The sequence below is a fragment of the Falco cherrug genome, chromosome 4 (genome assembly GCF_023634085.1).
Source record: "Falco cherrug isolate bFalChe1 chromosome 4, bFalChe1.pri, whole genome shotgun sequence".
NCBI classification, from domain to species: Eukaryota; Metazoa; Chordata; class Aves; order Falconiformes; family Falconidae; genus Falco; species Falco cherrug.
In genome coordinates, this window is record NC_073700.1 from 31,564,937 (window position 1) to 31,589,913 (window position 24,977).

The 24,977-nt window shown below is 50.5% G+C and overlaps 1 protein-coding gene and 1 long non-coding RNA gene across 2 annotated transcripts in view; both read left to right on the plus strand.

Moving 5' to 3' along the window:
- Positions 1–4,358: 4,358 nt before the first annotated feature.
- LOC129736093 (uncharacterized) lies at positions 4,359–8,524 on the plus strand. The gene is made up of 2 exons (XR_008732266.1): positions 4,359–8,229; positions 8,366–8,524. It is a non-coding gene; the product is annotated as an uncharacterized LOC129736093 (long non-coding RNA).
- A 2,644-nt stretch (positions 8,525–11,168) lies between these two features.
- Positions 11,169–24,977, plus strand: part of ADAP1 (ArfGAP with dual PH domains 1) — a 62,766-nt gene continuing 48,957 nt past the window's right edge. The window contains exons 1-3 of the mRNA XM_055708845.1: positions 11,169–11,514; positions 22,012–22,142; positions 23,680–23,771. Coding sequence (XP_055564820.1) covers positions 11,430–11,514; positions 22,012–22,142; positions 23,680–23,771 — 308 coding nt within the window. The 5' untranslated portion in view covers positions 11,169–11,429. The remainder of the gene's footprint in view (positions 11,515–22,011; positions 22,143–23,679; positions 23,772–24,977) is intronic.

Below are 24,977 nucleotides of genomic sequence, written 5' to 3' on the forward strand. Positions count from 1 at the left end.
TTTGAAGCTACTTTTCCAGATCCCCTACCCAGAAGGAAGCTCTCCAGAAGCCTGCCACCAAGTTGGGAGAATCTGTATTCTGGAAACGCTGAGCTGAGGTGTGTGTGCTGGTGGGGGAGGCAGTTTGTCAGATTTCTTTATGAAGCTGTTTGGAGTTGATGAGCTACTCTGCTGTGTGGCACTGAGCGCAAGGTAAGTCCCACACAAGTTCATTAATCATGTGAGCAGCCTGAGTGCGCACTGCCTGCTCCGGCGCTGCTGTGACACCCCACCTGCTGCCTGAGCCTGGGAGCTGGAGAAATGCACCCGGTTGTGCAGCGAGGTTCGGCTGGGAGTGATGTACGAACTGCCAGCCTGGATGTGATCGTACAGGTGTGGAAGGGATAGCCCAGAGTGGGAGGAAGTGCTGACTGTTGAAGATCTGTGTAAGCTCTTCACACAGTAATAGAAATCGATAAGCGAGGGGGTTGTAATTGTCTTTCCTGTCATTTTTCCTCAGCCAAGCCTCCTTCACGCCGTAACTCTAGGCACCCTGCTGCTTGGGAACCCGTCCCAGGGAATCCCCGGAGGGCTCCAGGTCAGTTTTGCATGCACGTTGGCACTTAGAGCCTTGCCCACACATTCCCCCTTTCTCTGGTCAGATTAGAATCCATTCAACCACAAAGATCTTAACGTTGATCATGGCAGTTATTTACAGAGAGAACATTGCTGCAAGCCAACTGTCGTTATGTTTCCCTGGGAGACCTTGAGCTCTAGGTGTATCTCTCCAAACAACTGCAGTGACCTGCAGAACAAGGAAGAAAGGGTTTATTAAACTTTTCCCAAGCTCTGGGTGTTCTTTCACAGAAAAGCCTATACAAAGAGAGCCTCTTGCGCTGGAAGTGGGCCATGGTCCAAAGTCCTTCATAGGAGCACAATGAGCCTGCGCTTCCATGCTAAGGAAAGATTGTTGCTGCAGCTGCCACCTGGAAGCGGGATACCTGGTGTAGCAGAAGGCTTGTGGCTGTTGGCACCTGTAAAGTGACTGGCTGGGGGTTGGGCATAGTTGCAGGCAGGCAACGGACATAGCCAGCTGACCTTCACGCTTGGTCCTCCTCCAAAGCCTCCCCAGCTTGTCCTGCCTGCTTCAAGGCCGCAGAGTCCTTGCGGCTGGGCATGACACTTGCAGTGAATAGTCACCCACTTGCTTACCTTTGGAAACCACGGAGCTGCTGGCCTTCGGTGACCGATTGCCCTTTGTGGCAGCCATCAAAATAGCTTTCGCTTAGTGCCGCTTTTGCAGGTTGGGCTTAACCAGTGCTAACGGTGGGAGGGAGCTGGGTCGGTGAGAGCGTCTCTTGAATTTCACCCCGTTGCTGTCTGGCTCCAGGCAGCCCTGGAGAGCACTGGGGGCAATGCCGTTTCCACTAACCTGCTGCAACTAACCCTGGCGTATATGAGGCTGTGGGAGAAGGAGCAGCCTGTTCCCCACGCAAAAAGCATCTGCAGCATCACTTGCTGCTCCAGGCTCTGGGAAGTGCCTGGGGTGTTCTGGTTCCACTGGAGAGCAGTATGTTTCTGTATTTCTCATCCATGATTCCTGGGAAGGGAATGAAGCTTCTGGTAGTATGCAAGAGTGCGGTCATTTCTGGTAGCATAGCCTGTGACCCCAGAGGACTCTAGGTACTTTTCTGCCTGGAGAAGATCCGTTCTGGAAGAGATCCTTCTGCTAAATGGAGAATGTTGCGTATTGTATCAGATTTTTTACAAAAACCAAAGCTCTGACTGGGATTAATTATAAAAAGACTGTTTGGAAGGGCACATACAAAGGTCCATTTCCCCTTCCAGGCTATTTCAATGGAAATTGGATATCTGATTAATCTTATCCTGGTTCTCTTTTTTTTTTTTTTTTTTCTTTTTTTGTCTCTTGATTCTGCTTCTGTGAATAGTTGGCAATGTTGCATTTCTGTCAGGATGCAGCAGATTTTCTAGCTTGCAGATTTCAAGACAAAATGCCTTCCTTCTGGAATGAAGGTGCCATATGGCTTGAAATGCATAATTGATCACTGCTCAAAATAGGAGCTTCATAGAAAGTCACCTAGAGGTCCAATGGGTGTGTGCAGAGGACTTGGTAGTCCTTGATGCATTTTTTTTTGTTCCCTGACACTGGTGGTGATACAGGGACAGGTTTTTATGGCTCTGCCTAGAGGTTCTGAAGAATGTGCTCTCTCTCTAGCACTGCACAGACTCTGTCACCCCTTGATTGTTCATTCCCATTATTCCAGGAGATCTTGAGACTTGCATTAGCAGGCGCACCACTCATGCTTGCAGATTTCTGCTGGGCTTGGATGGTTGAAAAACACCTCAGACAAGCCTGGCATTCACCATATAGCCCAACAAAGACCACAGTTATCTCCATGAGCGTAAAACAGTTCAGGTGCGTCAAATCTGGTGGGCTGAATCCAGCCCTTGCTGTCCCATGCTTCCCTGCCTCTGGTGGGATGTGTAGCTGTCTGCACAAACAGTCTTTCCCAGCTCCCATGCAGAGCCAGGTGGGTTCCCACCGATGTGGGAGGGATGTTGTGGTCCATCTGGCTGTGTGTCCTGCTGCCTGGTAATGAGCAATACCTTAAGCCACGCAGTATTGTAGATGCTTTTCTGTTCAGGTCCTTATGAATTATGGCAGGGTCTGACAGAAGCAGTGGTGGAAAGGAGCCTTGCAAAAAGAGAGCAGGGGGGTGAAGAAACCAAGATTACCAAGAATGACCCAGGCTTTTACTTTCACCTTGATAGTTTTAAAAAGCAGGCAGTGGGAGCTGCTTCTGCAGCCCCTTTGGGCAACTGAGTCCTTTGACTATTTTAGTATCCTTCTAGGAGTTGACAGCTCTGATTTCTGGAGGATTTCTAGTTTCCTCACTGCGAGCATCTTGCTTGCAAAGCTGCTAATCAAGGGTAGCACGTGGGAAGGCAGTCACATGGGAGGAGGTGCTCTGCAAGGGAGTCAGGCCCAGTTTTGTTTGCTCAAATTTACATTTCTCTGTTATCAAACCCTGTTCTTGGTTTCAGCAGGGTTTGGAAGCACTGAATTTCTCCTTGGTGGGTGGGCAGGAGGACAATAGCACTACAGAATCTGGGACACCAGGACCGTCCTGAGGATTTGATGTGATGCCGTGTGCTGCAGCCTGCTTAGAGGAGCAATCTGCTGCCAAGGCACCAAGAGCTTTTCCCTCTGGGTTGCTCTGACAGCCCCATGGTAGCATGGCTTGCTGGATGGTCAAAAGGATTTCACCACACCAAGGAAGCCAGTTTTGGGGCAGGCAGACCCAAATGGGAAAAAAATTGCTGCTGCCACTCAGGCATTGCACAGAAGCAGCCGTGCTGAGAAAATTGCTGGTAACTCAGGGTGCTGAACCAAGCAGGAGCAAAACCCCCCACTGATAAATGAGCCTTTGCATCCCTGTGAGCAAGCCCCAAATAGGAAATCCCAGGGGTGTAACGAGGCTAGTTGCTTTCATCGCCAGGGTTGCCTCCCTCGGCTTTTGCTTTTTAGTGTGGACGTGGGAGTTGTGCTGTGCTGCCTTCAACCCATGGATTTAGCAGGCTCTCTTTAACCCCTTGTCCTCACCACCCATCACTGTGACCACACGCTCCAGGGTGTGCCTGCTGTTTGGCACATCTCCAGTGTGCATGCTCACAGCATTTGCTACGGCAGCATGTCTATCCCCCTCCCGCTATGCGTTCAAATTTCTGTCTGATCTAGAGGTATATGTGTACTGGGTCCATGCAGCGCAATCCCAGACTGGTACATGTATGGAGAGCACTGGTGATGCCCACGGAGCAGGTGTTAAACAGTCTGTGTGCACAGACATTGGTGTGAATGGTACTGGTGAGCAGAGTGTGGGTTTCGGTTTAGTTCCCCCCTCCTCAAACTGTGCTGCAGATGCCAGTGGGAAAGAGTGCCTGTCCGGTGGGAAAGAGTGCCTGGCATCAGGGAGGGGACATCTCTGGCAGGAGATGCATCCTGGCCTCCTCGTGTGGGGAGATGCTCCGCATGTGCACGTGCAGCGCAGAGAGGTAGCAGGAACCAGGTCGCTGCAGGGCTTTGGCAATAGATGTGCAAGTGCTGGTCAAAGGGACAGAAATGCCGAGTTTGCTGGCTGCTGAAAAACCACCAGGTGGGTGAAAAATGAGAGCATGTCTGGAACATCTACCTCCATCCTTTCAGCGTGCACAGCGGGAGACTTGCAGGTGTGGTGGTGCCGGCTAGAAGGACTCATTTGAGCAGATGGATGTCTGAATTAATGGCTTTATTTCAGCTTATTTTAGCAAGTAATATTCGGGGGGGGGGGGGGGGGGTGTCTGGTGTTTATTGTTGAAACTGGAGCTGGCTAGTACTTTAGATCACAGCTCTAATCGGTTGGACTGACTTAGACAGTAAATCACTTTAGCAGCGCTAATAACACCAAGTGACAGGTATAGTAAACCCTCTATTGCAGAAATAACCTGGTCCTGCTGCTTCTTTGACTGGGGTTGGTGCTTCTGCTCTGGTTTGTTTATTAAAGCTCCTTCACCAAAAGTCGCCTGGGTGGCTGCTCCGACTCAGCCATTGAAATGGCTGTTCTGCCATTCCCAGCCTGGCTTGGGCTCTTTTTATAGCCTGCTATAAAATTGTTTATTTTTGCACCTGTTTACGAAGGCTTTTCGGCCACAGGGGTCTCATGATGTTGTTTTCATGGCTTCTGGAGCAGGGCCGCTCTGTTGTTGCTAGAAATAATTGCTGTTAATTAATTCTTTGCTGGTTTTTCTCTGGCAAAGCGTATGGAAATAAGCAAGTGAGCAGTATGCTCTGTATCTTGATGTTGTGGGAGCTTTTAGGAGGCATGCAGTGACATCCAAACAATCCCACCAGCAGCTAGAAGAAGGGTAGGACGTGGTCCTCAACTTTCTGTGGACAACATTGATTGGGGGGAGGCTCAATTACTATCTCCAGTTGTTCAGCATCTTCCCTCAGGCCATTCTCTTTCTAGAGAGAAACCACAACTTTGTTTCCCCTGAATGCTTTATTCAAATTGCAGCTGAGCAATGTTACAGAAAGCGATTTGGTCTCAGCCGTCTGAGCCGGACCGACAGCTGAAAGCAGCAGTCCGTGATACAAGACTGCCTGCTGGGGCCTACAATTGCACTATTTTTTGCTTTTCCTCTGTGCCCTTTTAAAATGGTTTGTCTTCTTTCTGAGGGACTTGGGCTGTGCTGCAGAGACTTCCAGACCAGAAGTGTTGTGCTGGGCTCCAGCCCCGCTGTCCTGTGGTCCTGCCTACAGTGTCTCTGCCATCCTCTTTGCACTGGGTCCCTGGCAGGAGCAGCCAGCAGTTCCCAGGACCCCAAAGCAGGCAGCAGTTGGCTGGGCTGCTTCCTTCTCCACCCTGCAACAGGACATCATGCCATCCAGACTCCTGCTTGAATGTCTCCAAGCTGTTCCTGGAAGGATGAGCCATTTGAGCCAGGAAAAGATTAAATTATTGGAATTGAGCAAAAGCAATTTCCATGATAAGTGTTTGCCCTGTGGTTTGCACGTCGAACCTGTCCTGCTGCTGTCTGTGACTCAGGCTGAATTGATGATGGCCCTCTCTGAATAATCACTGTGACTTTTCTTGGAGGAGTTGATAGCCCAACATATGAATATCTTCACACATATGTTGGCTTTCTCCATACAGAACTTCCCCAGGCCTAAGTCTTTTAATTAGTATAAATCAGGAATAATCCTAAAAGCAGTGGTCTCCCACTGGTGTAGGTGAATTATTGACTTCATTGGTCTGATTTCATCTTCTGTGAGAGCTGAAGAGAGCCTGCCATTAGGCTGTAGAAATCAGCATAGCTCCAGTTGGGTGCCTGGTGACTGCCATGGAGCCAATTGCCCCAGCTGCCCCCTCCGCGTCGTATTTTACACTGTATGAAATGGGTTTGGTACAACAGCAACGGGACTGTAGCAGTGAGGGTTTTTTCTTGCATTGAGGTTTCCCCCTGTGCTGTGGAGTAGACGTACAAATATCCAACATCCTCAAGCTATCAATTACCCCCTCACTCCCTGGGATGTCTCTTGGCTCCCAACCACCCTGCTAGAGTGACTAAGCAGCCCCTGCGGCCATGTACCGATTTCCAAACCAGTCTATTGCTGTGGTGAGCCTGGCCAGAGCGCAGGCAGAAGAGAAACTGAAAGGATGTCCTGAGGACATGACAGGCTGCCACAGAAAAGTGGTTGGAGCTACTTTCCATTTTATTGTGGCACGGCTGTGAGAGAGCAGTTCTCAGCTCTAGGGTGTTGCAGAAGCCTAAAAAAATGGTGTGTAGGTCAATCAGCAGAGAGATTTTGCTCTGCATCCCCCTTCTTGTCGTCATTCTCCCCATTTCTTCTGCCTCACCGAGGATCTCTGTGGCCTGGTGTGCATGATTTATTACCTGCCCAGCTATTGCATCATGGGAGTGAAAGACTCCCCCTTTTTCACAGTGGTAACACTGAGCTTTGCAACAAAGTTAACAAATATGCAAATGTAAGGAAACCCTGATCTGCAAATTACTTGGCAGTGAGGCACTTTTAGAGTTGCATGATGCCTTTCCTTCTTTGAGGGCCAGTGCAGGTGCAGAGCAGCTCTGCAGACATAGGATTTCACGTCTGTTATTTCTGTACCCTTGCATCATTTTCTCTTGCATCATCATCCTCTTCAAGTTGACCAACACATCCTAACCACACAGATGCAGTGCGTGTGCTTTTCCCTCTTCTACAGGAGAAAAATCTCACACGGTTCATAAAGCAATTTGATCAAAATCAGAGAAAGTTGGCATCAGTATCAGGTTTTCAGTTCAAGAGTTTTTAATTGCCCTGGTCTGAGCTTGCTGCTCTGTGGCATTCCTCCCTTCCAGCTGTAGCCGCTCTCGCTTTAACTGGATAACCCAGAAAATTAGATACACATTTTTCTTAAAGGAAAAATCTCTAGGATTTTGGATTCTTTCTTTTTTTTTTTTTTTTTTCTTCTTTTGAACAGGAAACCATACTGCAACGGAAACGAGCTGCTTTAGCATGGGTGCGGGTGGCCAGTGCTATGGCTTGTTCACATAAACCTCCAGCTGCAAGAGCTGCCTCCCCTGCGGTGCTGAGGAAGCCTAAGGGATCCAGCCTGGTGTGTCTATTACTCTAGAGAGTTTTGCTTGAATGCAGTTGCAGTAGCATGAATTATTGATATTTCTGTTAAGGTTTGCTGTTCACACAGGAATTTGTAACACTTCCCCCCGTTATGCTGTGAATGCACTCCTGGGTCACATAAAGGGTTGAGTTTAACACCATTTTACTTGCATGGTTGTGACATTGATTTAGCCATTTCAGGGCTGGGGCTGCAAAATTAACTAAAAAACAATGTAAGCAGCTCTTTCCTGCTGCAGTCTCGGGGTGAAAGAAGCTAATATGGAAGGGCAAGTAGAAGGTATAGTTATGTCTGTGCATTTTCGGAGCATCACCACAAAGCTGAGGAAAGGTTCCCAGGAATTTCTGAGCATCCTTTGCCCTGACCTCAGAGTCCAGCGTTTCCAGAGGCTGCCCTTGCTGCCACTGTGCTTAGCACCTTAGGAGATCACATTAATAATGTCCGTTTCTAAGGCAACAACCTTGTGATTCAGAAAAGACAGAGTTAACAGCGTGCGTGTTTACAAACACATTATACACATAAATATGTATTTCTATACATATGTATAGAAATTTATATCAGACTTAACAGGTCACTTAGCAGTAGAGAGACAGAAAGCATCTGAATGAGGGTGATGTATTGACAGCGATAACTGGTCTCCAGTTTGGCCAGAGAATTTGTGAGAGGTAAGAGCAAATTCACGAAGCATCCTCTTGGCAGGTCATACCCCCAGGCAAAATGTGGGGACAAGCTCAGACAAGGTGTCCACTTCTGTGGGCATGGGCAGGAGGGGACAGTCCGACATGGACAAGCCTGAGCAGTAGTGCCCGTCAGCCTCCCGGGAGCCCAGCCAGCCTTGCTGGGGCAGCCTTCGCCCTTTACCCTGTGTGGGATGGTAGACTCTGACCCTGTCCCTGCTCAGCACCAGGAATCACAATCTTTAGAAGCCAATGTCCACCAGGAGAGCCTCACTGCCTGCCCTGGATCAGCACTGTGCTGACTGACACTGGAGCAACACCCAGCCTCTTAACCTTGGATAAACCAGCAGTAAATCCACAGACATACGCGTATATAGGTGAGATGGAATCAAGCCTTTGATTTTCCACTGAACAAAAGTTTATCTTCAATTCTGGCTCATTTAGTTCCAACTTTTCTCTTTCTTCTTCCATGTCCCCTCCACCCACATGGGCTGTTTGTTTCCTGATGTGAAGTCTGGAGTAATTGTGATGGGACTTAAATGCTGAGTACCGCTATTGATCGACCCTCGCTGGCCCTGTTCTCCTGCTCCGCCCGTCCTTTATGAAATGCTCCCCTCTCATCATTGACAACAAGCTCTGTTATATTTGATTTTATTACAAGATATAAATTTCTGTCTGCAGCCCTGGTTTCCAGCACGCGGAGGAGAGAGAGAGGGATTGCCTAGCAACCAGGAGAACAAAAAATTAAGAGAATCAATAAGTCTTACTGGAAAGCTAAACAGACTTTAAAACCAACCCCCCTCCTTCCTCCCAGCCCCTGCCCTCGGTAAATTCATGATGATGTGCAGCATCCCGGCTATTGCATGAAGAATTCAGCAAGTGCATATTTTGGAAAAGCCGGTGTGCAAATGAAAACCCAGCCTAACCTGGCCTCAGGCAAAGCTCTGGTCCGGTGGGCGTTTACACCGACAAGCTTGAGTACAGCTCAGGTGTGGAGGATTGGGGATAAGATACTGTCTGGAGCTGGTTTTACTGGGGGGATGTCAGATGTCGGTGCTCTGCTCCAGGTTAGTGTTAGTGACCCAGAGGCTGGGGAAGGTGAGTGTCTGGATGGAGCAGCTCAGCTTCTCCACAAAAGGCCCCTGTGGGGGATTATGCCTTTGGTGAGCGTGGGAGTGGGTTTCCAGACATCACCAGCCTACACTTGTAAAACCAGCAAACCCCAGCACGATGCGTAACGCTGCAGTCAGCAAGGAACAGTCCAACATCAGTTTAAAACAGTCAAAAAATCAACTTGGTTACAGGTGCTTGTCTGAGAGCACATACGCAAAGGTCATTTAGGAAAATATATTCCGGGCAAGGGGAGCATTGTAAACGTACGCAGCCATGATTCTGCCCGTTTTTAAGGGTGTATGCTGTTTTCTCCCACAAAGTGTTGCTTGGAACCTGCTCACATCGTGTACATTTGCAGGACCAAGATGGTGATTTGGTTGTGGAAGTTGTCCAGGAGCTACTGGGACCTTCCTGCTGCAGACACTCCTGCATGCCCTGGACCTCATGGGGAGCATGAATGGCGTGAGCTGAGCTCGCAGGAGAGTGCTCTGCTTTGCTGGAGGAAGCAGAGATGAATGATTTGAATGGGGGACTTGCTCTGCAAAACCAAAAATGTTTCCATAAGCAGAGCTGTATAAACCACAGGTAGGTCATAGCAGCACCACACATGCCTGTGACCCATACCTGAGAGGAAGGTTTCAGCAGGGGTTAAGAGCGCCAGCCTCAAGGCACAGCTCTGAACCCCTCCTTGGCCAAAAGCTTCCCACATACCCCCCTGAGTCACCCTCTGGTCCTTAGCTGGTAAAACATGGACAGGAGCTTTACCCCGTAAGTGGCATGAGATCACAGAGTCATAGGATGGTCAGGGTTGGGAGGGACCTCTGGGGATCATCCAGCCCAGCCCCCGCCACAGCAGGGTCGCCTGGGGCAGGTCGCACAGAGCCACATCCAGGCGGGTTCTGAACGTCTCCAGAGGAGGAGACAGCGCAGCCTCTGCGGGCAGCCTGTGCCCGTGCTCCGGCACCCTCCAGGGAAAGGAGTTCTGCCTCGTGTTCAGGTGGAGCTTCCAGTGCCGCACCTTGTGCCCGTTGCCCCTTGTCCTGCCGCTGGGCACCACCGCAAAGAGCCCCGCCCCGTCCTCCCGGCACCTGCCCTTAAGGTGTTTGTAGACCTTGAGAAGCTCCCCTCAGCCTTCCCTGCTCCGGGCTGAACAGGCCCAGCTCTCTCAGCCTCCCCTCACAGGGGAGATGCTCCGGGCCCCCCATCACCTCCGCAGCCCCCGCTGGCCCCTCTCCAGCAGCTCCCTGTCTCTCCTGACCTGGGGAGCCCAGCAGTGGACACCGCACTCCAGACATGGCGTCACCAGGGCAGAGCAGAGGGGGGGACTCGCCCTGCTGGCCACGCTCCTCCTCATGCACCCCAGGGTACCAATGGCCACCTTGGCTACAAGGTCACGCTGCCGGCTCCCGGTGGTACACTCATGGAGATACGTGGGTGGCTGCACCCTCGGTCCCAGCAGCACAGCCACGATGACAGGGGCCCGCTGCCACCCTGCCCAGGGCGGGGGGCGGGGGAGGGGGTTCTCCCCTGACACTCCCTTGACACCATGGAGGTGTATAAAAAGCGCGGGCAGATGCTGGGAGGACAGACCTGCCAAGGTGCAAGGATGGAAGGTGACAGTGATGTGTGCTCAGCAGGACGGCGGTGAAGGAAAGGCATGGGTGGGTACCAGTGATACGTTTACAAGTACCCCCAAAAGATGCTGGTATTACAGAGGCACCCCAAAAGCACTGCTCACTAACCCACCGGGGTGCTCCAGCCGGGAGACCCCACCCCGTGAGCGATGGGGTGCTGCAAGCCACCACCTTACCCAGCCAAAGACCTCCAACCCCCTCCCCAGTGATACACCAGTCCCTCTCTCCCGGTGGGTGAGACCTCCCCCCGGCCGGGTGGTGGGGCCGGGGCATGCACGGGCACCCCAGCTTCAGCCTGGGGCGGGACCGCCGGGGGCCGGGGACACCCGGGGGTGAGGACACCCGCGGTGGTGGGATGCCCTGACGCAGGGGGAGCCCCACGGGGCCGGGGACACCCGGGGGGTGGGATACCCTGACGCGGGGGGACCCCATGGGGCCGGGGACACCCGGGGGGTGGGATGCCCTGACGCGGGGGGACCCCCACGGGGTCGGGGCGCCCCGGCGACGAGCGGCCGCTGGAGGTCGCGGGCGAGCGGCGCAGGGAGCCGCCGGCCCCCCGGGCCCGGAGGAAGGCGGAACCGGCGCCGTGCCCGGGCGGGCGGCTGCGGCGGCAGCTCTGGCAGCGGCGGCGGGGCGAGGAGGCGGCCAGGGCAGGAACCGGCGCGGTGCGTCCCCCCGCCGGAGGCGTTCACCTTGCGCGGGGCGAGCGGGGCCGATGGAGCAGCCCGGGCGCGCCGCCCGCCTCGCCAGCGCCCCCCGCCCCGCGCCATGAGGCTGCCGTAGCCGCGGCGGAGCCCAGCGGAGCCCCGCGCCGCCCGCCCGCCGCCCCCATGGCGAAGGAGAGGAGCAGGAAGGCGCTGCTGGAGCTGCTCCAGCGGCCGGGCAACGCGGCGTGCGCCGACTGCGCCGCCCCGGGTAAGGGCAGGGCGAGGCGGGGGGCGCGGGCGGCGGCCGCACCTGCCCGCACGGCACGGAGCCGCACGGCTGCACGGAGGACGGCGGCGGGGCGGGGGGCTCCGCTCATCCCGGGGAGGGCGGGGGCTGCGCCCGCCGAGGGGGTGCCCGCCACCCCCCGCCGGGGGATGTAGCGGGGGATGCTGCGGGGCAGGGTGGAGGGCTGGGGGCGCGCTGCCGCCGTGCCCGCCGAGCCGAGGTACAGCCCCCCCCCCCCCGCCCGGCTCCGCACCCGGCCGTGGCAGCGCTGATGTCATCCCCGGCGGGTCCCCGCGGTCTGCAGTGCAGCCCGGGCCTCGGTAGCCCGGCGGCGGGCGGGGGGCTCTGCCCGGGGAGAGGGCGGGGGGTGCCCTGGGCCGCTGCAGGCGGCTCGTCCCCCGCCAACAGCCCGGCCGTCGCCGCTGCTCCTGCCCTGGGGCCGAGCGCCCGGCGGGGGCACCCACCCCCAAGCCCGGGCCGGCGACGGGCGCCTGCCCCCGGCACCGCTCGGCCGTGCCCCTGCTCCCCCCGCGGCGCCGGGGGACCCGAGCGAGGAGCATCTTCCCCGCCCGTTGCGCCATGTGCGAGCGGGGGAAGCCTCTGCCCTTCCCGAGCGGGGTCTGCATGGCGTGGTGGGACCTGCCGCTGAGAAGCTTAGCAAATTGCATAGTGAGTCACTTTCATTATTATTATTATTATTATTTTCAATCACGATGTAGAAACATCTAAATTTGTATGGGCTTGAGCAGGATGGCTCTGAAGAGGTGCAGGGAAAGGGTGTGCTTTCCAGCCTCTGTCATTCTGTAGGTTAAAGAAAACCCAACGCTTCAGCTGAACCTTATTTTTTCCAGCTGTTGATCTATTTAGGATTCCAACATCTATTGGATACCACCCTCCAGTTCGTACCATTACCAGTGCTTTTATGTCTCTAAGCTACATTTTGGGACACCGCAGTTCACTTTCAGATGCGCTGTGTCCCCTGGGTACCTGGCTGCAAAGGACAAAGAACTTTCTGCGTAGCGCGAACTGCTTTGCAGCGCTGCTCTGCCTGCTCCCACCCATCTGCTGCCTGGCACTGCCTAACTGTACCAGCCCACCTCTGAGCTACCTGGCTGAGCACAGCTTGGGCTCACCAAAGAGGTGTCTGCCTAAATTTTTCCTTCCTGGAGAAGGCTTGATGAGCCTGGGCTATTCAGATCAATGGGGTGATCCTCCCTTGCCCTGTGTGTAATATAAAGCCCCTCTGCAAAACGGGAAGTTTCTCAGCATCAGCAGGATGGAGGTGAAGCTGTAGGTTAGTAAAATAGATCACGTCAGGGAAAGAGGGTTGTTGTTAAAGGCTCCGAATGGGCTTGTAAAACAGCAAAAGTGCATTTTGCTTTTGGTGACATTTGCATGCAGAGATGTCTTAGTGAATCTGAAACTCGGAGAGGAGAATTTGGGCCAGTGTCTTTTGTAACGCAAGATGTGCTATATTAATACTATTCAGCCTCTCTTCTGAACCATCACGGCATTACTTCCCTGGGACTGGATCTCTGTTTGTCAACCCAATTTCTTTAGTGATCGTTTTGCTTCACTTTCTTTGGCAAATGAGGGCTACTCATGGTGCTGTAACGTGATTGTCCGCCTGGGAGTGACAATAAACTTGACATGCCCTGGGCTGCTTAACATAAAGTATATAACTTGTGTCTGTAGGTAATACATACCGTATTCAGGTTGAATTCTGTTACTCATCCCGGGCAGGTGTGGCAGGCCAGGTGTCTCTGAGTGTGAGATAATGCAGGATGGGTCCAGAGAGCCTCCAGCATGGGATGCGAGTACGTTCTTTGCTGAGAAGTGGGATGCACACAAAAATAAAGGGAAAAGCTGGAACTGTGTGGACAGCTAGACACGAGAAAAGTACCAAAGCAGAGAAAATAAAGTGAGAATGAAAGAAGAGGGAGGGCGAGGAATGAACAGAAGATGAGGAAAGCAGGGCTTGTGCTTTCCCACATGTGTGTATCATCATAGTGCTGATGTGGTGCAGATGGGGGAGATGCAAAAGGTCAAGATCCCTGATTAATTATTGCTGCTTCTCAGGTGGGTGTGTTTCTTTCCCTGAAACCCCCAGTTAGTGCGGGATCCATGATAAGAGGTAGCCATTTAGCTCAGTGATACTGATAACAAAGAACAGGATGGGTCAGAAATGTAATGGGAAAATTCTTTGTTAGTCACTTTAATTTGTGTTTTTGGAAGTCAGCTGGGTTTTCTTTTGCTCTTGGAAATATCTGTTTCAGAAATCAGCCAGTCAGTGAAAGTTGGTTTGGTTTTTTTTTTTTCTTCTCTGCTGTCAAAAAAGGTATTTTCTTTTGTTACTGTTCTGGTACTTGGGTGAGGAGGCTCGATAGCCACAGCCCTGAAGTAACAGCTTGTCCCAGGTATTACATACTCGGGTAATAAAAACCTGGGTTCCTGATGCAGAAGAGCTCGCAGCTTGGCATCCTTCCAGCTAAGCTGTGACCGTGCAAAAAATCAAAGCTCGGGATGGACAGGGAGCATCAGGGGAGGCAGTGCTTTTCCTCCTAGGCTGTGTAACTTCGTCCCCTGCAGCGTCGTTGCATCTCCTTGGGGAGATCCAGGCAAAACCTGACGATGGCCTGGGTCTGGGCAAGAATTTGCCACTTAATTGAGGATTATTTTAGTGGCCAAGTCCTACAAGCAGGGCTGCTATGTTCAGGGCGTGTGTTCCCCTGGTTTGCACACAGGATATGTACACTTGCTGGGTGGAATGTGGTATTGAACGTGATGCTCAGGAAGGTCAGATCTGTGTTTTCCCCAGGACCAGTGTGTATGTCTGGCAAAAAATCTCTCGTGCAAAAGCAGAGCTTCCAAAAGCTCCTCCCAGATTTTGAGGGCATGTCTCAGGTAGGGAGAACAGGTTTACCGTGGCCCTAGCATGAAAGCTGGGGATGCAGAAAGGATGCTAAAGTAGAAACTGAAAATCTGAGTGGAACAAAACCTGGGAGGTTACATTTTTCACTTGCAGGTTTGGGGTTGGTTCTTTTGTTTTTAAGTTTCTACTTAGGTTTTTATTAATTGTATGTTTACAAAACCTTAATTTGCAGTGAAAGGTTGTTTTGGATAAAAAGTGTTTCAGTTACAAAAATGTCATCCATCTGTAATGAATAATGAGATTGTGTTAGCTACATCTTTGAGACTGAGTTCTGGGGTAGGAGCCACTGCAATAAAGTGGTTATTTGGGGCACTGGGTGCCCTGTCATTATGCACTTCTCTATTGGAGTCAGGGTCCGGGATGTTGGTTTGCAGCTGTTTGTTTTGGTGGGTTTAAAGATGTGCTTTCACAGTGAAGACAGCATGGTAAACGCAGTCTTAAGTGCAAACTGAGCAATCTTACTGAATTGCTGGTGTGTAATGGCTCTCATGTATTAGAATAATCTTTTTTTCTTCAGACTAATGTGGCAGTTCAGCCTTTTCTTTTTTTTTTTTTTTTCTTTCCCTAAATGATTCTTTGTCTCAGGCAATCTTTCCTCACATCATGAGATGGATGGTTATCTCAGGGCATAACAATACCTTGAGTATTTCTCTCTTTACTCCATTTTTGTGTGACTTAGGCTTGTGTTTCCACTGGGAGAGAAGCATTTTACATTGTAGGAGGACAGGGAGGCTCTGAAGACAGAAATGGAAATCCCATCAAAGTGATCCTGCAGTTTATGTGGCTTGCTTTTATCGTTTTTATCTTTCCTATTGTGGATGAATTACTGGGACATGGACCCTGGGTAACATCAGCCCCTGTGCCCAAGGCTCAGAGGGGACGAGGGATGGAGAAAGAACAGAAGGAGGCGAGCTGGTGTCGGAGCTTTGTGCTGCAAAGCTGGGCAGATCTGGTATTTTGGTGTCACAGTGTGTATAAAAGCCAGAGGGCGGGTGGTGGGTGGCTGAGGTGGTTGTAAACACCTTTCCTGCAGGCCCAGCATCTTCCCATTTCTAAAGCAGGTGAATCTTTTCCATTCCCTTGATGCCATGAAGTGAGGGTGGTGATGAGAGGGGAAGCACAGGAGTGCTGGGGATTGCTTGATTTGCTCGGGATTGGGGGGCGGGGGGGGGGTCACTGAAAGGGATTAATCTCAGCCCTCTCCTTTCCCTATCCAACCACCGGTCCTGAAAACACAGATCGGGAAGACAACCGAGTGAGTCATCGGGTCCTGCCTAGTGCTGTCATCCGCAGCGACATCTCCCCATCCCCGCCGTGGAGCGATGGGGCTCTGCCGTGCAGCTAGTTCTCTCTCTTGCCCCCACTACCTCCTACTGGAAAGCTGTTCCAGAGCTTCACCGCTCTAATGGCGTGAAACAGGCTTTTCGTTTTCAGTCTGAAAGTGGAAACTTGTTCCCGCACCTCCATTGTCCTCTCACTTAAAAGAGTGATTTGTTTTTTCCTGGGAATTTGCCAGCCCTTCTCCCCGGGCATAAGCAGATTGGAGGGGTAAGAAGGAAAAAAAAAATAATCCCACAGCAGTCATGTTTAGCTCAATGCTGCTTTCTGCAGGGAAAAGGACTTTTTGAAACAAAGGAGGTTTAATGTGACGGTGTTTTCTGTCCAGCCCTGGTGCCTGGGTTGCAGCACAGTCGTGGGCTGCAGCGAGCAGAGGGGGCTGCTGAGACCTGCCAGCAGAATAAAAAGCCTTTGGCAAGTTTAGTGCCTTCACTGAAAAAATTTCCTACTTAGGAGTGTTGGTGGGAGGCTGTTTGGCTTCAGTTTTAACATCTTTTATTGTTATTTTTAAACATGCGTGACCAAAGTCTGTTTATTAACCTCCTAATCTTTCCTCAAAGTAAATAGCAACAGAACTTTGGTGCGGAACACAAGGTTGTCCTGACTGGGGCATTGAGGAAATCAGCAGCAGCTGAGCCGCAAGCAGAAAAGGCTTTTGGCTTGTGTTGGTGGCACCAAAATCCCTGTGATTATATCCCGTGTCATAGGGCATGAGTTACCTTTTTAGCGCAGAGTAAAAAAGGTTTTGCCTACCTGGAGAGGTCCTTCTGTCCCCTCTAATTGGTCTTTATCACCTCAAACAGGGGAGAGAGATATCAAAAAAATCTGTTGAATCTCCATCCCAACAAAACACTGGCTCCCACCCAGCTGGTGTAGCAGGGATGCAGCCAGGCAGCTAATTAAGGGTCAGGTCGTTTGTGTGCTGGCAGATGCATTAATGGGGTATTGCTGTGCATTGGCCACGTTCTCAGAGATACTTGTTGTAGCAATGTACTGTGCTATGTATAGTGATAACTGTGGTTTAAGGCAGAAGGTGGAGCAGGGGTAACTTTTGAGACTCGAGTTCTTGCTCTTGTGTCGTGGCTATTTTGAGACTACTACTGCTCTGCTTCATGTGATTTTTTGGTGTTGATGGCATCCAGGGATTTTCAAACTGGAGCCCTATGTTTATATTCTGGATACAGGAAAAATTGGTTATTTATTTTAAAAAAAATCCACTGCCACCCCACTTCCAATTTTGTCTGCTCTCCTGGTTTGTGTAAATTGTCTATGTTTTGGGTTGGTTCCTCTTGCTTGTTATTTTTCTGGGTCCAGCCTTCGTTCTTCCCTCCATGGGCTGCTCTTCTGTTCAGTAACGTTGGGTTCAAGCTGCAGAGTCTGTTGTTCTCTGTGCTGGGTTTTCCTGGGGCTTGTGGTGGCAAAAGGGGCTGGGGTGGTGCAGCTGATTTCTGAATTTAGCCCTGTTGCCCAAGTGTTTTACTTTTGCTTTGGATGCTTCTCTAATCTCTGGCTGTGTCTTCCCTTTCAGACAAACAAGATGGGGAAAAAACCACCCCAGTGCGCTTCTCCGGAGTGTAGTTTAGCTTTGTTTATTTTTTCAATTTTTAAAATGACGTTGCATTAAATTTTTGTTTTGAAAGTTGGGTCACTACATTTTTATAATCTATTTGGAAGTGACCAGAAATCTCCACCACACTGGGCAGTGAAAGCCTTCTAGAGCTGGCATTGGTTGTCCTGGAGCAATGATGCTGCAGGATAAGAGACTTTCTGCACGTACAGCAGTGTACTTGGTTTAATGTTCCCCTTGCTCTGTGTTAGTCCTTATTCCTTTTGGCTTGAAATAATGGAATATAATAATTTGTGTGGAACTTAAGCATGCTGGCAAGTTTTCATTAGGCTTCACTGCTGTTTGATTGAAACTCTGGAGGCTTAGAAAAAAAATTATCTTTTTTGGGTAGTACTCAAAAGGTCCAGATTGCCATTTCAGTGTGCTTTTTTGGGACCTGCCCAGACAAAATGGCTTAAATAAAATTACTGAACTCCCCAGTGATGTCCAGGATGGAGAACACATTCCAGCTGTTTAAGTGTCTATTAGCAAGGTGGACTTCACCTAGCTATGGAGACCTCAGCTTGTCAGTCGTACAGCTGGGGGTCACTAGTTCACTAAACTAATGGTGCTGATCCAAAACACACTTGTCTGTTAGGAAGATGCTTATGTGAAGCTATTCACGTGCTTGATAAGATGTTGTCTTATCTTGAAGCAATGGTGCAGTCATTGGAAGAGTTGGAGTCTGTGATTAGGTTGGAGATCGCTGGCATTATTTGCCATGTTCTGGAGCTATGAATTTTTCACATCATTTGTGCTGGAGAGCAGAAATGAAGAGAGAGGGACTGTGGCGTGCTTGGGCAGCGCTGGAGCTGCCCACAGCCCCAAACCTTACAACAGGGCTTGGGAAAAGCATCCCTGCAGAAGTGGGTGCTCACCCTGGCCAGCAGCCCTCTGCCTGGGGATCTGTCACCAGTTCCAGCAGAAGATGCGTGGGTGTAGCAATCTCCTAGCTAGGTTTCTTCAAAAAAAGGAGTCACAAGTGCGGGGAGTGGGTGAGAAGGGGAAGCGGCATTGGCAGAGCCCTCCAGAAGATGAAGTCAGGGAATCCTCCACCCTCCTCCTTCCGTGGGCAGAGTGGTGGCGTGGGGGGGTCAGAAGACTGCACCAGCCTGGGGGGCTTGTGTGGGTCCATATCCCTCTGGCCTGTTTAGACAATGCTTAGAAATTCCTTTTGGCTTTCAACTAAAGTCCGGGAGAGGCCTGGGCTGGGTTGCCCAGATGTCTTCAGCCAGGAGAGCAAGAGCCATGACCTCTAATAACAACAGTGACATTTCAGAGAGACTTCTCCTGGTAGATTGGTTGGTTCTGGGGGATTTTGCTCCTTAGCAATTTTTTGGATGGGGCTAGCTCAGCACTTAGGGCCTTTGAATTCTCCTGCCCGGTGTTCCCTTTGGCACTAAAACCAACTGCCAAATCTGTGGCGTTCTGGGCCGCAGCTGTCCCGGCAAAGCAGCACACAACCTGCTGAGCATCTACAACTCTTCTTTCCACCCTTGCCATGTGATCTGGGATTTAAGAGATATGTATTTTTAAAACCAGAAGAGCGATAAAGAGGAAATCGCTATTAATACACAGCAGCAATGCAAAGCGCTGGTAGCGGGTCTGGTGGGGCAAGTGAAATGAGCAGCTCTGACATGGTGCTCCTCGAAGTTTGCTGTGTGGGGTGCTGTTGGTGTTGGGTGGACATGGAGCTTGGGTCTAGGCAAGAGAGGAAACACTGAAAGGAAGGTGACCAGGAGGAGACAGCGAGCAGGTGTGGTTTTCTTGAACAAGCTGAGAGCATCCCTTCCAAGGGTTGGGTCACCACTGACCCTGTGTCTCTGTTTGCTTCCCTGAAGTACTGTCTTCTGGAAACCATGCACATGTGACCCTGCCTATATGGTTCCCTGATTCTATGATTTAGTCCAGCTTTTCCTTTCTTAATTAGATGTGGCTTGACGTGGTGTGGAGCAGGGGGGAAGCATATTTAAGAGTCTGGTTTAAAGAAAATACTGTTGCCATGAGGAGAACACTTTAAAGTGCCAGTTGTGATTGAAACCCATTGCTTGAGGTGCTGTTTACCCTTGCCAAGAAGAGATGGCTTGGGTGTGAGTTGGCTCAGTGTCCACTGGAGCTGGAGCCTCCTGTCTGAGCCTGAGGATCTCCTTGTGGAGTGTTCCTCCACCCAGCCGTGTCCTCCTCCCTGGCTGGAGGAAGGTGTGATGTCCCCTGGTCCTGTTGCTCACAGCATTGCAGGCGGCAGAGGGGTTACTTCTTTGGAACTCCATAGAGGGCTCCAAGAGAGGACTTTGGAAACACGAGTCTAGGAAGTTGTAGACAATATGAAGAAATTCACCTGCGTGCCTAAGATAAATCTGTTAAAACAGGCATTGGGGCTCCTAATAAAACCTGTGGAGGCCAACACATGCTTTCATATGCCTTTCTCTTTGTCTGGCACCACGTTGATCAGATGTTGGTACATCGGGAAGGCTTGAGCACGGTTATGGAGCGGCTGGGAGCCCATGGCCACGTTAGCTCCCTACTCCAACTGTTGCTGCCATGGCTTCCTCTTCCTCGCTACTGGCTGCAGCTCTGTGGCCGTCCCGTCCTCCAGACCCTCTTGCCTTTCCTTGTGCCAGATCCTCTGAGTGGAAGTCAGAGGTGGGTTTTTCAGCAGGAGACCCCAGTGCTTTCACCATGCCTGACTCCCATCGTTGGGTCCCATGGTCCTGGGCTACCACGGGGCAGCAGTGCTGCACCTTGGAGTACTTTTGTGGTGGGAGGTTTGGTGGGTCCCAGATGTTGATTACAGCCACGTGTTTGGAGGTGGGAGAGGACAGCACAAGGAGCTAAAGCACAGAAACATGCGTGAGCGTGCAGAGCTCTTGCTTCTTGTTGCCAACCTGTAACCCAATAACTGGCAGCAATCTTCACGATCTGAAGAAGTGGGGATGCCTGGCCTGGGGTGTGAAGCCGGGTCACCTGGTCCTCGTGGGAGGAGCAGGGTGAGGGTGTGGGGGTCGGGGCTGGTGGGGGTCCTCTTGGCATGGCTGGATGTGGGCAGCATTTAGTTGCGGCTGTGGCGCACTTAGATCGACTTGACTGGTTTTGTGTTTGCCAGGCTTGAGCTGCGGTCATTGGGGTCTTGCAGGAGGATGAGAGACCACGTGAAACGGAAAACCAACACCTTTATTTGTGGCTGCTGGTGCCAGCCCTGTGCTGGGGGAGCTGAGGCTGGTGGGTCTTGTAACAGCTTGGGAATTTGCTCCCCTCCTGGGTGGGCACCCAGCCATGTCCGATGAAGCTGCTCGTTTAGCTCTGGGGTTTATATCTGAACACAGCCACCTCTGGGGAACCAATCTGCCTTCCCTGGGGTGTGCTGGGGAGGCTGGTGGCCCTCCCTGCGGGCAGGGCTGGTGGCAGACCCTCATCCCCCGTGCGGAGGAGCTGCCTTGCCCCTCAGCCTGCTCCCACTGCATTGACACAGCCAGACCATTAAATATGTATAAGGAGGAGAAAGCGCGTTCCCTTGCTTTTTATAAATAATTGCTGCGCTGTGAGGAGTGAGTATTTAGTGTAATTACTGCGGGGGAATAAACAAATGATAATGGTTTGTGAGAATGGAAGACCTGCCCTTATCCCTCGACAGCCCGATGCGACGGGGCAGCCGGGGACTCCTGCCCGCATGGGTCTGGGGGAGGCTGGGGCGAGGGGACCTCCGTGGAGGGGACAGGGAGGATGTAGGGCTGACTTGGTGACTTGCAAGGAAGCCCTTTCTGCCGGGGCGCAGCTGGAATAGCAGGGGCTGACATTTGCTCGTTGGAGTTCAAACAAAGATCCCTGTATTGGCTTTATTGGCGAGGCAGCGCCAGGGACACTGGTGGATGTGTCCTGCCCTCCGCCTGTTCCTCTCTGTCTCCCATCCTGCAGGCAATGCCTTTCCCGAGGAGGAATTTGGAGGCAAGGGACTTGTGTTTCAAGTGCTTTGTGTGAGATGTCAACTCGGGGCTGTAAACAGTGCATAGTTTTGCTCAGAGAAAGTGCAGAGCTGCCCCTGGCAGCGTTTCTCCGTTAAGGCAAGAGCTGAACACCTCCTGGCATGGAGGGCTGTGCTGCTGGGCAGTCATAGCTGTGGGAGGGAAGTCTGTCTGTGGAACACTCCCACTGTAAAAAATAAGCAAAATAAGATAAAATGAAAAATAGCAAGGCAAGGGAGCAGCATAGCAGTTTCCCTGGGCTGTTTGGTGTAATTGTGCAATTTCTGTTCCATGCAGCACTTGGGTGGGATTTGCTGATGGAAGTTGGACATTCACCTCTTACCTTCGTGTGAGCATGGAGTGAGTTTTGGAGGTCTCAGGCATGTGCAGTTGTCTGTATATTGGGCTTTTTTGAGATTGCAGGTCTGTTAATTATTAGCTTCATTTGTGCTACTATCAGTGTAAACTAGCACGTATCTCTGTTTTGCTTGTATATTTATTTGGTGCTTTTAAAATCGGGGAACTTGGAGCTGGTGACTTCCGAACTCCCCTGCCATGCCTGGTCCTGCCCTGTCTCTCCTTCCTCCTGCGCTGAATCCAATACACCAGTCAAGTGGAATTGTCTCTTTCCTTCTTGCTTTCAGATCCGGACTGGGCATCCCACAGCCTAGGGATCTTCATCTGCTTGAATTGTTCAGGAATCCATCGCAATATTCCCCAAGTCAGCAAAGTGAAGTCGGTCCGTCTGGATGACTGGGATGATGCTCAAGTGGAGGTATGTGCATTGGAGACTTGGGAGTACCAGTGAGTTTGGGTTGCTGCATTTTACCAGCGCAGCTGTAAACCTGAGTCCTTTTGAAAGGTGCCACAACAGATGGGATTTCAGAAAACATGTCTAGATAATTCCCCAATGTGGCAACGAGGTCTGTCATGCTGATTGGAAAATGGAATAGCCATTTCATGAAGTTGTGAGGATTTCCCCACCCTAATAAAAGTGTCAATGAAACAGAGTGTGTAGAAATTACTAATTTTAAATGAATTGTCTTGTGTTTCTTACATTACTGCTAGCCTAGCCTTGACGGTAGACTAGACCTCAAGTTTACCAGCCCTGGTCCAGCTCAGCATTTTCTGTTTTTTTCCATTTGGTGTTGAAGACTCTTAAACTCACATCTTGAAGAACCGAACCCTCACAGTATGGGTTTGAATTCTCTCTCTTGATGCCACCCCTGTGCCTAGGTTTGGGTGATGTTGCTAGAGGCCAGCCTGCCCAGGAAACTGCTCTCCTTTGACTGTTGGTGTCTCTAAAGGCACGAAGAATGCTGTCATTGATCTTTACCTTCTGTGTTGTAGATTTGAGGCTTTCCTGAAAGCCACAGCTCATGGACTCTTGTGTTTTATGAGGAAAAGAGGCCTTTGTGTTGCATGGATTTTCCCATCCCTGATTTTTTTGAGACTAGAGTGCATGTGTAAACTTGAGAAGCTCAAAAACATGAAAATAATGAAATAAAATGCTTAGGGGGAAGTAAAAAAAGGAAAAAGCTTAGCTGCTTGTTATGCTTGTATGCTAGGCGTTTGATACAAGACGTAACGTATTTAGCATGGCTGCCTGGAAAAGATTGGGATCTCTACACTTGTAAAATTAATTAAATAAAATTTATAAATAGGGAAATACGTGGTTTTGTTTCCCAGGTTCTCAACTAGCCATTCATATACGAGATCAGAAGGAAAGGAGGGCTGTCAGGGAAGAAATAAATTGGTTTTGGTTTTTTTGTTTCAAGCTCCTTTCTGAGGCTGCTGGCACGGCTTTGCAAAAATCAAATTATCTCTTTGGAACAAGTGATGTGATGCAAAGCAAAGGGCGTATTGTCAGAGACTCTTACCTTGCTGGAACCGTAACATATGGAGACTTAAAGTTAGTGTAAGGTTTCACCCCCTGGTTACCTAATTTCTGTGCTGGATTCCCTGGGAGCTGTCTCATTTCCCACTTGCAGGCATGGGAATGCCACTGCGTGTGCCTTCTGCTCCTGTGGGGATCGTGCATGTGTGGCTGGGCACGGACCTATCCTCAGTGTCATATTCGTATCCACTCTCGGTGGGAGAGCCCTGGCAATAATAATCAATATTAATTTCTGAGCCCTTGGTTTGCAGGCACAATCTTTACAGCATCCCTTCTGTGCACAGTCCTGGGGAAACCTCTCAGTTAGTGAACAGAGGCCCCATCCCAATAATTTTATTAGTTTGTGGAAGCAAAATAGGACAAAGGAAAATACTGTTAACATTTTTTAAAAGTCTCTTTTTTCCTCTTTTTACAGTTTATGGCCTCGAATGGAAACAATGTAGCAAAAGCAAAATATGAGTCTAAAATGCCACCGTTTTATTATAAGCCAACGTTTCTTGACTGTCCGTAAGTAAATACCTCTGCTGGTAAACAGCATTTATTTGTTTGTGCAGCTGCAGCCTCTGTAATATCTTGGGTTTCGCATAATACTTTTTTTTAGCCACAAAGGTTTCATTTCTAAAAGGGCCTGATTATTTTTTTTTCTTCTGCACACATATGGTAGAGTTTATACTATGTGTGGGATCTTATTAAATAAGTACAGTTAAGATGATGCAGGGAAGTCAATAGTTTGTCTGTCCCCCAACCTCTTCCAAGTTTCTAAGGCTACAACAATGCCAATTTCTACCCATTGATTTCCTCACCTTTCCAAACAGCCCTTCTGCATCCCAACAGAACTTCCTTACCTGCTGTGTGAGATGCTAGGTCACTTGTAATGCAAAAATGCTGGGGTTTAGTGCCAAGGTGGTGGGTTTTCTTTTGCCTAATCCTCTGCGAAGGCAAGTGAAAAGGTGTCTCCCATACGGTGCAGAGTAAACCGCCCTAGTAGGTTGGGGTAGACTTCATAGCCCAAGGAGGGCTGAGCAGAACGTGCTGTATCATCCAGGGAGCAAGAGGATGAGCTGAAATTGTTTTTTGGATTCAGCCCTGCAAAGTATGAAGAGTGTTTTGTATCCTCATGAAACCAGTCTTTACAGAGGGTCTGGAGGGCGTAATTTCCAGAGCCAGTGTTTTAGCGTTGGTGAACCAGTGGGCGCTGGTCCCTGAGGTCCCTCCCAATATTGCTGCCTGATGTGGGTGCCGCTAGTTGAAGAGGGAGATGTGGTTTGGCATGAAAATGGTGTGCAAGGCTCTGAGCAGCCGGCTGGTGGATTCAGGCATGGTTAGAGGTGCCCGAAGGAGAAGTGCTGGAAGGGTTCACAGGGCTCCCTGCCTGAGGCATTAGCCTTTGGGTAGGAAGGCTCTGCTGTGTTTTCGAAACCTGAAATCATGCCGAAGGTGTTCATGAGTACCTATGCTCGCCCTCAAAGTGACTTTATCTATATTTTTAATCTTCTTGTAATAGCTATTAAGAAGAGTTACTGGCTTCCTATGTTGCAAAAAGTGCAAAAAGCCTTTTATAGTAAAGACATGAAGTATAGAAAAGAAGGTACCTGTCGTGCCTATGAAATACCTTGATGATGCATCCATTACCCCCTGTCTGATGACGCTCAAATGCAAAATCTGGGAAGGCTCAGGTGTGAGTGGCACTGCCTGGCCTGACAATAAAAAAAG